Source organism: Silurus aristotelis (assembly GCF_946808225.1).
Source record: "Silurus aristotelis genome assembly, chromosome: 20".
In the NCBI taxonomy this organism is placed as follows: domain Eukaryota; kingdom Metazoa; phylum Chordata; class Actinopteri; order Siluriformes; family Siluridae; genus Silurus; species Silurus aristotelis.
Window position 1 is genome coordinate 15,778,422 of NC_139593.1, and position 12,832 is coordinate 15,791,253.

Genomic DNA, 12,832 nt, shown 5'->3' on the forward strand with positions numbered 1-12,832 from the left:
TGATAGCGCTGGAAAAAAGGTTGTAAAAAAAAAAACAGTTGAAATAAAGAAAAAAATTTTAGAAAAGCATGAACGTGGTGTTCGCACATGAGATCTTTATCTGCAATATGGCATGTCTAATTTACAGTCATAAAGAACAAATTTATTTTTTTAAGTTTATAATTTATCTAATTCAACAGTAAGTACCATCATAAAGAACAAAAAGTTATTTATTTCTTTATGTTTATAATTTGTTACTTTTAACGTTTATACTTTGTTACATTTACATTTACATTTGCGGCATTTAGCAGACGCCCTTACCCAGAGCGACGTTCAAAAGTGCTTTAAATCTCTAGTAATGAATAAATCTACACTGGTACGCAAGATTACAAACTCAATATAAATATAACTCGAATTCTACAAACTTGGAAAGTGCTAATTTAGGTATTTCAGGAAGAGGTAGGCCTTCAGTCATTGCTTAAAGATAATCAGGGACTCTGCTGTACGGACATCTAGGGGAAGTTCATTCCACCACCTCGGTGCCAAAACAGAGAAGAGCCTTGAAGTGTACTTACCTCTCATTCTGAGAGAAGGGGGTACCAGTCGAGCAGTGCTGGAGGACCTTAGACAGCGTGGTGCAGTGCGAGATGTGATGAGGTCAATGAGGTAAGATGGTGCTGGTCCGTTTTTGGCCTTGTAGGCAAGCATCAGTGTTTTGAATCTGATACGTGCAGCTACTGGAAGCCAGTGAAGGGAGCGCAGCAGTGGGGTGGTGTGGGAAAACTTGGGCTGATTGAACACAAGTCGTGCCGCTGCGTTTTGGATCATTTGCAGGGGATGAATAGCGTTCAGCGGGAGACCTGCCAGCAGAGAGTTGCAGTAGTCAAGTCTTGAAATGACAAGAGACTGAACAAGCACCTGGGCAGCCTGTATGGACAGAAATGGTCGAATCCTTCGGATGTTATAGAGAAGAAATCGACAAGAACGAGCAACATTAGCGACATGTGGGAAAAAAGACACTTGATTGTCCATAGTTACCCCAAGGTTACGAACAGTGGCTGAAGGGGAGAGCAGAGAGTCATGAAGTGTTATTTGGAGATCTTGACCTGGGGATGAATCACCTGAGATGACCAACAGTTCTGTTTTGCTGGGGTTGAGTTTAAGTTGGTGAGCACTCATCCATAAAGATATGTCTGACAAGTATGCTGAGATCCGAGCGGAAGCTGTGGTATCTGATGGAGGGAAAGAAAAGATGAGTTGAGTTTCATCTGCATAGCAGTGATAAGAAAACCCATGTGAGGATATAACTTCACCAATGGAGTGGGTATAGAGGGAGAAAAGGAGGGGACCAAGTACAGAGCCTTGTGGGACACCAGTGGTGAGTCTGCATGGGGCAGATGTGGATCCCCTCCATGTTACCTGGTATGAGCGACCTTCCAGGTAGGAAGCAAACCATTCCCATGATGTTCCGCAGATACCAAGGCTCTTGAGGGTTGACAAAAGTGTCTTGAGGTTGACTTTGTCAAATGCTGCTGAAAGGTCCAGAAAGATGACAGCTTGGCTGACCGAGCAGCATGTAGTTTCTCAGAAACAGCCAAAAGGGCCGTCTCTGTGGAATGTGCCACTTTGAACCCAGACTGGTTCGGATCATGGAGGTTGTTCTGTGAGAGATAACATGTTACATAAGTATATTTGTGTGTTAAATTAGGCATATAAAATTTTTTTTTGAAGGGCTGAAATAAGCGATTGCCTGAGGTCTGGGAACGGATTAATTGCTTTTGCATTGATTCTTATGTGAAAATTAACATGCAAGTGTATTAATGCATTCAGATTCTTTACATGAAAAACACGTCAAAAGTGTGATTGATACTAAAACCAGACTCATCGTTTGAATCAGTGCCTGCTTCTGTAAATTTGGTATTTCAGATCTATGCAGTCTTATTACTCCTTTAGTGCTTTTATTTTATGAATGTTACAGTCAGCAGGTTATAACAGCGACTCTGCCCTCCTTCATTCACTTTTGGCCATGAATTTAGATTCCTCTGTACCGTCGGTTTGCTATAAAAATTATCAGAACTCATTAGTTCAAGGATGAATAACTGCCGTTCTTGAAGTTTATTTGGGTAAGAACGATTGAATGTGACGTCACATGCACCGTATCTTTAGAGGCCTGGAGTTGAACTGAACATCCTGCTCTAATAAAGGCATAAAGAGGGATTCAATAAAAATAAGGGCCAATGTTTAGTCAGCCAATGTGTTGTGTGCAAAATTTGGCTAAACAGCTACAATATAGCGTACAGTGTGAGCAGTCAAATATCAGAGATGACTGATTCAGCACATTACCTGCTTTAACTCTGTTTGACCTGCTGTATATATACTTGCTATTTGAGAATGAGTACAGCTACTGAGGTAATGAAACCGTTTTCTTCCTGCTCTAGGACAGAAGACCGTTAATGGAAGGAAGGTGCGAGTTCTACGCCAGCAGCACAGGTTATGCCTTTGACAACTACTATAATGAGGTGAACATAAACCACTCATAATATGCTGCATATATCTAAAAAGATACAGTGCATCCTGAAGGTATTCACAGCGCTTCACTTTTTTCCACATTTTATGTTACACCTTTGTTCTAAAATGGATTACATTCATTATTTTCCTCATAATTCTACAAATAATACTCCATAATGACAACATGGAAAAAGTTTGTTTGAAATCAAATAATAAAAGACAAAGAACAATCACACACATAAATATTCACAGCGTTTGCCATGACACTCAAAATTTACCTCAGGTGCATCCTGTTTCCACTCCTAATCCATTAAATGTTCCTACAACTTGTTTGGAGTCCACCTGTAGTACATTCAGTTGATTGGAGATGATTTGGAAAGGCACCCACCTGTCTATATAAGGTCCCACAGTTAACAGTGCATGCCAGAGCACAAACCAAGCCGTGAAGCCCAAGGAATTGTCTGTAGACCTCCGAGACAGGATTGTATCCAGGCACAGATCCGGACAGAAAAATTTCTGCAGCATTGAAGGTCCCAATAAGCACAGTGTCCTTCATTTTCTGCAAATGGAAGAAGTTTGGACCCACCAGGACTCCTCCTAGAGCGGGCTGCCGGCCAAACTGAGCGATCAAGGTGACCAAGAACCCGGTGGTCACACTGAAAGAGCTCCAGCGTTTCTCTATTAAAAAGGAGAACCTTCCAGAAGAACAACCATTTCTGTAGCACTCCACCAATCAGGGCTGTATGGTAGAGTGGCCAGACGGAAGCCACTCCTCAGTAAAAGAAACATAACAGTCCACCTTGAGTTTGCCAAAGGCACCTGGAGGACTCTCAGACCATGAGAAACAAAGATATCTTTGGCCAGAATGCCAAGTGTCATGTCTGGAGGAATCCAAGCACCTCTTATCACCTGGCCGATACCGTCCCTACAGTGAAGCATGGTGGTGGCAGCATCATGCTGTGGGGATGTTTTATAGAGGCAGTAACTGGGAGACTGGTCAGGATCGAGGGAAAGATGAATGCAGCAACGTACAGAGACATCCTTGATGAAAACCTGCTTCAGAGCCCTCTGGACCTCAGACTGGGGCGACAGTTCATCTTCCAACAAGACAATGACCCTCAGCACACAGCCAAGATAACAAAGAAGTGTGAATGTCCTTGAGTGACCCAGCCAAAGCTCAGACTTGAACACGATTGAACACCTCTGGAGAGATCTGAAAATGGCTGTGCACTGACGCTCCCCATCCAACCTGATGGAGCTTCAGAGGTTCTGCAAATAAGAATTGAAGAAACTGCCCAAAAGTAGGTGTGCCAAGCTTGTTTTTAATAAATTAGCAAAAGATTTAAAACAAACTTTTTTCACGTTGTCATTACGGCGTATTGTTTGTAGAATTTCGAGAAATACAATCCATTTTGGAATAAGGCTGTAACATAACGAAATGTGGAAAACGAGAAACACTGTGAATACCATCCAGATGCACAGTACACAGGGGACATGCTAAAACGCTTACCATGAAAAAGGCTTAACGTAGCATAATGGGATAAGACCGTGTTTATAAAAGACCAAACTCAGTAAACACATTAATAATAAAGCACACTATGGTACAGTCAAGCGCACGGGTTCAGAATATAAACGTAAGGCACTTAATTACGGTTTTCTCCCAAGGAAAACTGTTAAGAAAAACGTGTCCTTAATGCGTAATACCAAACTCATAGTGTACTTTATTATTAATGTATTTACTGAGTTTTAAAAACGTTGCCTTATTGCATTACGTCAAGTTAAGATTTTTCCTTAATGGTCTATGTGAGAAAACGCTCAATGCGCAAATTAAACATGTTACGTTTGTATTCTGGGCTCATCTGCTTGTCTGTATATAGTAGAGATGTACAGAAGCGAGTCTGTGTGCAGTGGAAGTATCCTGTTCAAAGGGCCACTTTAATTAACTTGAGAGAAATATACAAATAAATTGATAGTTTATATGATTCTTTTGATCTTTACGGTAAATTCAATCTAATTCAATTCATTTTTATTTGTATAGCGCTTTTAACAATGAACATTGTCTCAAAGCAGCTTTACACAGATAATGCGGTGATTAAAAATGAACATGTTCTTTATGAGTAAGTTTGTCCCTGATGAGCAAGCCGGTGGCGACTGGCGACTGTGGCAAGGAAAAACTCCCCGAGATGGCATAAGGAAGAAACCTTGAGAGGAACCAGACCAAAGAGGGAACCCATCCTCATCTGGGTTACACCGAATGTCCATTTGTGGCGGGTATACAATGTTGCGGGGTGCAGTGATGATGATCAAAAGCGAAGTGTATTTCTGAGTCAGTGTAGGAGACTGTTGACATCAGTGTAGGAGACTGTTGACATCCAATCCAGGCAGGCCTGGATGAAGTGGGAAGATCCACGGGGGGGAGAGGGGCAGGAACAGTGGTCACTGGAGCCTCAGGAGCATGTTTAACTCGACCGAGAGAGAGAGAGAGAGAGAGAGAGAGAGAGGAGGGTGACAGGAAGAGAAGGATATGGATTATTAAGTGTACCTATTGTTGCATGAGAGTTAAAGTCACTGTGCAGTTTGGACTCCGGCAAGACTCGCTATAGCAGCATAACTAAAAGGGAGAACCAGAAGGCAACACAGACATGAGGGATCTCTGGGATAAGAGACGGCCCACCACACCACCATCAACAAACCTGAGTGAACACGTGAATGTGAGGGGACGACAGCGTACAAATATCCCAGTTCACCAAACACTCTATATCAATGTTCCCTCCAGATCTGAGCCTTTACCTGAGAAAAAATCTACTGATTAAAGGCTTGACTGAATAAATATGTTTTCAACCTCGACTTGAACACTGAGACTGTGTCTGAGTCCCGAACACTGATAGAAAGGCTGTTCCATAACTGCGGGGCTTTATAAGAGAAAGATCTGCCCCCTGCTGTAATCTTCATTATTGGAGGAACCAACAGATAGCCTGCACCTTTTGATCTAAGTAGGCGTGGAGGATCATACTGGTACAGAAGTTCACTCAGATACGGTGGTGCGAGACCATTAAGTGCTTTATATGTCAGTAGTAAAATTTTATAATCAATGCGAGATTTGATTGGGAGCCAGTGTAGACTGATTAATACAGGGGTGATGTGGTCATATTTCCTAGATCTAGTGAGGACTCTTGCTGCTGCATTCTGAACTAACTAAATCAAGATTATATGCACAGAAAGGCATTATAAATAAGGCTATATATACAGTGAGGAAAATAAGTATTTGAACACACTGCTATTTTGCAAGTTCTCCCACTTAGAAATCATGGAGGGGTCTGAAATTGTCATCGTAGGTGCATGTCCACTGTGAGAGACATAATCTAAAAAAGAAAAATCCAGAAATCACAATATATGATTTTTAAACTATTTATTTGTATGATACAGCTGCAAATAAGTATTTCAACACCTGTCTATCAGCTCGAATTCTGACCCTCAAAGACCTGTTAGTCTGCCTTTAAAATGTTCACCTCCACTACATTTATTATCCTAAATTAGATGCACCTGTTTGAGGTCGTTAGCTGCATAAAGACACCTGTCCACCCCATACAATCAGTAAGAATCCAACTACTAACATGGCCAAGACCAAAGAGCTGTCCAAAGTCACTAGAGACAAAATTGTACACCTCCACAAGGCTGGAAAGGGCTACGGGGAAATTGCCAAGCAGCTTGGTGAAAAAAGGTCCACTGTTGGAGCAATCATTAGAAAATGGAAGAAGCTAAACATGACTGTCAATTGCCCTCGGACTGGGGCTCCATGCAAGATCTCACCTCGTGGGGTCTCAATGATCCTAAAGAAGGTGAGAAATCAGCCCAGAACTACATGGGAGGAGCTGGTCAATGACCTGAAAAGAGCTGGGACCACCGTTTCCAAGGTTACTGTTGGTAATACACTAAGACGTCATGGTTTGAAATCATGCATGGCACGGAAGGTTCCCCTGCTTAAACCAGCACATGTCCAGGCACGTCTTAAGTTTGCCAATGACCATTTGGATGATCCAGAGGAGTCATGGGAGAAAGTCATGTGGTCAGATGAGACAAAAATAGAACTTTTGGGTCATAATTCCACTAAACGTGTTTGGAGGAAGAAGAATGATGAGTACCATCCCAAGAACACCATCCCTACTGTGAAGCATGGGGGTGGTAGCATCATGCTTTAGGGGTGTTTTTCTGCACATGGGACAGGGTGACTGCACTGTATTAAGGAGAGGATGACCGGGGCCATGTATTGCGAGATTTTGGGTAACAACCTCCTTCCCTCAGTTAGAGCATTGAAGATGGGTCGAGGCTGGGTCTTCCAACATGACCATGACCCGAAGCACACAGCCAGGATAACCAAGGAGTGGCTCTGTAAGAAGCATATCAAGGTTCTGGAGTGGCCTAGCCAGTCTCCAGACCTAAACCCAATAGAGAATCTTTGGAGGGATCTCAAACTCTGTGTTTCTCAGCGACAGGCCAGAAACCTGACTGATCTAGAGAAGATCTGTGTGGAGGAGTGGGCCAAAATCCCTCCTGCAGTGTGTGCAAACCTGGTAAAAAACTACAGCAAACGTTTGACCTCTGTAATTGCAAACAAAGGCTACTGTACCAAATATTAACATTGACTTTCTCAGGTGTTCAAATACTTATTTGCAGCTGTATCATACAAATAAATAGTTAAAAAATCATATATTGTGATTTCTGGATTTTTCTTTTTTAGATTATGTCTCTCACAGTGGACATGCACCTACGATGACAATTTCAGACCCCTCCATGATTTCTAAGTGGGAGAACTCGCAAAATAGCAGGGTGTTCAAATACTTATTTTCCTCACTGTATAAAAATCGAATTGAAATGGAAATTCTATTGTTCCTGTACAGTAACACTGTGCAGTGAAACATACAATGTGTGAATGTTTTAGGCAAGTGTTGAAAAATGGCATAAAGTGAGAACGCATTTTTTTTTAGTTCATCATTTATTTTTATTAATCAACATGCAAATGGAGTTGGAGATTTGGTCCGGATTAATGGTGTCCTCAATGCTGGGTAATGAAGGCAGATATTTATTCATCATACCTTCAGGGAGGCGTCTGATTTATTCTGCGGCAAGAAAATGACCACGTCATTATGAAATATATATTTAAAAAAAAAAAGAAAAGAGCACTGGAAGTAACCGTTTTAGCTCCCACAGGGTCCTCTGTGGTTCTCCACATCATGGAGTCTGTCTGGGATTACATGAGGAGACAGAAGGATTTGAGGCGGCCTTACATCCACAGTGTTTATTATTTGAATAGAGAGTAAAAGTTGCACACTACTTGACATACACCAGAATTTACATTTGTACAGGTAGGAAGGATCTGTAATGCTTTCCAGATAGAAAATCTCTGGCGTTATATATTACGTAAGGAATTCGTTGGTAAATTCTGATGCTGTGACGTTCAAAACACATACCGGTAAACCCTGTGGTTGATAAATATCTGGGCTATTACTTCATTGCGGTCTAAAGCAATTAAAAGTGGCAGATTTCTGCATCTGCTGAACGCCAAATTACAGTTAAGTGCACTGTGTACTGTACTCAAACGCAGGACATTTTTTTATTTGATGTGGCTACTGGTAGTAAAGGACACAAGATTTAAACTTCTTTCTTTCTGTCTCTCTGGATCCAATAGGTTGTGTGTCAGAACTATAACCAAGACTGCAAGATCAAGGTGAAGACCAACACCTGTTACTGCTGCGATTTATACAATTGTGAGAGGTGAGCTGTGTTTAGACCGCAGTGTATTAACATTTGAGTGACTGCCTTTACACTCTACTTTACTACACTTTACTTTTTTTTTTTAGAGACAAATAGCGAGAAAAAACGTTAAATGTTGGTGGGTTTGTCTCTCCAGCCCAGGTTACCACAGCCACTACTTTGAGTTTACTGGTGTGAGTAGTTGCTGGGACGTGGTGCACCTGCACAGGCTGCTGTGGTCCGACGTAGTGCTCAATGTACTGGGAGTTTTCCTGGGAATCATTACTGCTGCCATACTGGGAGCTTTTAAGGACTTGGTAAGTATCAAACCTTTCTTTTTTATATGGTTGACTGTTTTGGTGAATTCTTTTAAACATAATTCATCTTTTTTATGCTTGTGGACATCCGACCATGTGCTTTTCAAAAATCCCATTCCATTTCTCCTCCTTCCTCATGGGAAGATGTTCCCATAGATTTATGAGTGAAGATTTGTGTTCATTAGGTCCACTAGGTTGTTAGTGAAGTCAGGTACTGATGTAGGCTAAGATGAGGAGGCCTGAAGGTGCAGTCAGCGTTCACGTTCCTCCCAATAAAGTTGAGGGCAGAGCTCTACAGCAGGCAACTCCACGATCTTCAATTCCAACATTGCGCACATGGGGAATTGTAATGCTGGAGCAGGTTTGGGTCTTTTAGTGTAAGTGAGGGAAAAATACAATGCTGCTCCATACCATTCCAAAGATCCTGTACAATTGTGTGGTAATATTTTGGGAAAGAACTAATACTTTGTCCCAATACTTTTGCCCATATAGTGTATGTTAAATATTTTTGTCCATGACAAAGCAAATGATCTTCAGTGCCATTTTGATATTAATATTATTCTGATTATTATTGTTTATTATATATTTAATATATTATATCTGATTATATTATTACATTCTTTACACTTTGTGAGCTACAGCTTAATTGAAATCAGGAATCCTCTCAGTGTGTTCTTCATATCCGGAGGCAGTATTTTATGAGGCATCACTGCTCTGCCCGGACACCGGGTTTGTTAATTGGCTGCCTATAAAACGACGCTCGGTACCACCGATGCAATAAAACACAATGGAAAGTTTACAGTCATTTTAAAATGCATCGAGTTTGTCATTCATTAACTGAAGATTAGTGTCCTGATGTGCCAGGTTTTTTTTCTTCTTACTGGAAATTTTTTTTCAAGGGTTCGATTTCTCTATTAAAACCACTCACCTTTTAGTAATGGTGTAGTAAAAATTGTGAACAAGTTGTTCTTTCTGGATGAACATTGGCAGCCGACTCTGAAGTGCTGTGATAAATCCTGTGGCACATAAGCTACAGTAGTAGGGGTTAGGACCAATCAAGACCAAGCTTTGCAAGTCCAAAATGTTGAAAGTGATCAAAAGTTATAAAAACAATCAGTTCCTTCAAATTGGTCAAGTTTTTCTTCGGGTCATTGCCATGTTGGAAGACCCAGCCTCGACCCATCTTCAATGCTTTAACTGAGGGAAGGAGGTTGTTCCCCAAAATCTCGCAATACATGGCCCCGGTCATCCTCTCCTTAATACAGTGCAGTTGCCCTGTCCCATGTGCAGAAAAACACCCCCAAAGCATGATGCTACCACCCCCATGCTTCACAGTAGGGATGGTGTTCTTGGGATGGTACTCATCATTCTTCTTCCTCCAAACACGTTTAGTGGAATTATGACCCAAAAGTTCTATTTTGGTCTCATCTGACCACATGACTTTCTGCCATGACTCCTCTGGATCATTGGCAAACTTAAGACTTGCCTGGACATGTGCTGGTTTAAGCAGGGGAACCTTCCTTGCCATGCATGATTTCAAACCATGACGTCTTAGTGTATTACCAACAGTAACCTTGGAAACGGTGGTCCCAGCTCTTTTCAGGTCATTGACCAGCTCCTCCCGTGTAGTTCTGGGCTGATTCCTTAGGATCATTGAGACCCCACGAGGTGAGATCTTGCATGGAGCCCCAGTCCGAGGGCAATTGACAGTCATGTTTAGCTTCTTCCATTTTCAAATGATTGCTCCAACAGTGGACCTTTTTTCACCAATCTGCTTGGCAATTTCCCCGTAGCCCTTTCCAGCCTTGTGGAGATGTACAATTTTGTCTCTAGTAACTTTGGACAGCTCTTTGGTCTTGGCCATGTTAGTAGTTGGATTCTTACTGATTGTATGGGGTGGACAGGTGTCTTTATGCAGCTAACGACCTCAAACAGGTGCATCTAATTTAGGATAATAAATGTAGTGGAGGTGAACATTTTAAAGGCAGACTAACAGGTCTTTGAGGGTCAGAATTCTAGCTGATAGACAGGTGTTCAAATACTTATTTGCAGCTGTATCATACAAATAAATAGTTTAAAAAATCATACATTGTGATTTCTGGATTTGTTTTTAAGATTATGTCTCTCACAGTGGACATGCACCTACGATGACAATTTCAGACCCCTCCATGATTTCTAAGTGGGAGAACTTGCAAAATAGCTGGGTGTTCAAATACTTATTTTCCTCACTATATATATATATATATATCAGAGGTAGAAAAAAAAACAACCTTCAATGCAACACACATTTATTCATGACATCCTTTCTTTTCTCTTTCTTTACAAAAAAAAAAAAGAAAATAAACTCCAAAATCTGCATGATGCACACATCCAGCATCTAAAACCGTCCGTGTGGGAACAAAGCAAAAGTTCTGTTTGATGATTTATGTAATTTAAAACACCATAATTAAAAGTTTGGTTTCACTAATAATAAACATACATTTGTGTAAAGCAGCCGTATTTGTCCATGTCTATGTTCATTAGAGTATTAAAAACTTGAAAAGTATTAAATTTGGGTAAATTTAAGAACAGATTATATAAATATATATATATATATATATATATATATATATATATATATACTTACATTTAAACATTTAATATTTGTAATTATTTCGTGTTTCAGTGTTTTTTTATTTTTTTATGTACTACTAGACAATAGGTGATTAAAAAATTCTGACCACATCATCTTTCTCATCTTGCATTCCAGGTTCCAGCTGTTCAGCCGCAGATGTCTCCCAGGCCAGCTCCTCCACCACACATCCTCTATAATCCCACTCAGCATATGGTCACTTATGCAGGATTCTGCCCATCCGGACAAGCGCTGCCTGCTTACCCCAATTACCCAGTGCCCATGCAGGTAATCATGCATCCACCTGGGGCAGTGTTCACACACAGCCTAATCTCACTTAGAGCTCCAAGTTTTTGTTTTACTGAGCAATTCCTATTCTGATTAAAGGCGTGTCCCTCATTTACCACTTCTTACCCTCATCTCCTCTCATTTACCCCGTCACACCCTCATCTCCCCTCATTTACCCATCTCACCCTTATCTCCCCTCATTTACCCCGTCTCACCCTCATATCCCTTCATTAACCCCATTACACCCTCATCTCCCCTCATTTACCCCTGTCTCACCCTCAATTTACCCTCATTTACCCATCTCACCCTCATCTCCCCTCATTTGCCCCATCTCACCCTCATATCCCCTCATTAACCCCATTACACCCTCATCTCCCCTCATTTACCCCTGTCTCACCCTCAATTTACCCTCATTTACCCAGTCACACCCTCATCTCCCCTCATTTACTACTGTCTCACCCTCAATTTACCCTCATTTACCCAGTCACACCCTCATCTCCCCTCATTTACCTCGTCTCACCCTCAATTTACCCTCATTTACCCAGTCACCCCCTCATCTCCCCTCATTTACCCAGTCACACCCTCATCTCCCCTCATTTACCCGTCACACCCTCATCTCCCCTCATTTACCCCGTCACACCCTCATCTCCCCTCATTTATCCCTGTCTCACCCTCAATTTACCCTCATTTACCCTCATTTACCCAGTCACAACCTCATCTCCCCTCATTTACCCAGTCTCACCCTCAATTTACCCTCATTTACCCAGTCACACCCTCATCTCCGATCATTTACCCCGTCTCACCCTCAATTTACCCTCATTTACCCAGTCACACCCTCATCTCCCCTCATTTACCCCTGTCTCACCCTCAATTTACCCTCATTTACCCAGTCACACCCTTATCTCCCCTCATTTACCCAGTTACACCCTCATCTCCCCTCATTTACCCAGTCACACACTCCTCTCCCCTCTCTCACCCTGTCTCAAACTTATCTTCCCTTATTTACCCCAGTCTCACACTCCTCTCCCCTCATTTACCCAGTCACACCCTCATCTCCCCTCATTTACCCCATCACACACTCCTCTCCCCTCATTTAACCCGTCTCACCCTTATCTTTCTTTATTTACCCCGTCACACACTCCTCTCCCCTCATTTACCCCATCACACAATCCTCTCCCCTCATTTACCCCGTCACACACTCCTCTCCCCTCATTTACCCCATCACACAATCCTCTCCCCTCATTTACCCCGTCACACACTCCTCTCCCGTCATTTACCCTTGTCACACACTCATCTCCTCTCTCTCACCCAGTCACACACTCATCTCCCCTCATTTACCCAGTCACACACTCCTCTCCCCTTATTTACCCAGTCACAC

At 41.9% G+C, this 12,832-nt stretch overlaps 1 protein-coding gene and 1 long non-coding RNA gene across 2 annotated transcripts in view; one reads left to right on the forward strand and one right to left on the reverse strand.

Annotated features, from left to right (window-relative positions):
• Positions 1 to 12,832, forward strand: part of tmem255b (transmembrane protein 255B) — a 34,272-nt gene that overhangs the window by 17,215 nt on the left and 4,225 nt on the right. Inside the window, exons 5-8 of the mRNA XM_083522442.1 lie at positions 2,418 to 2,498; positions 8,174 to 8,259; positions 8,396 to 8,555; positions 11,305 to 11,454. Of these exons, the coding sequence (XP_083378568.1) occupies positions 2,418 to 2,498; positions 8,174 to 8,259; positions 8,396 to 8,555; positions 11,305 to 11,454 (477 nt within the window). The remainder of the gene's footprint in view (positions 1 to 2,417; positions 2,499 to 8,173; positions 8,260 to 8,395; positions 8,556 to 11,304; positions 11,455 to 12,832) is intronic.
• On the reverse strand, positions 253 to 1,646 carry LOC310715836. Its single transcript, XR_014530410.1, has 2 exons — positions 1,336 to 1,646; positions 253 to 1,211 (listed from the first exon to the last, which is right to left on the reverse strand). It is a non-coding gene; the product is annotated as an uncharacterized lncRNA (long non-coding RNA).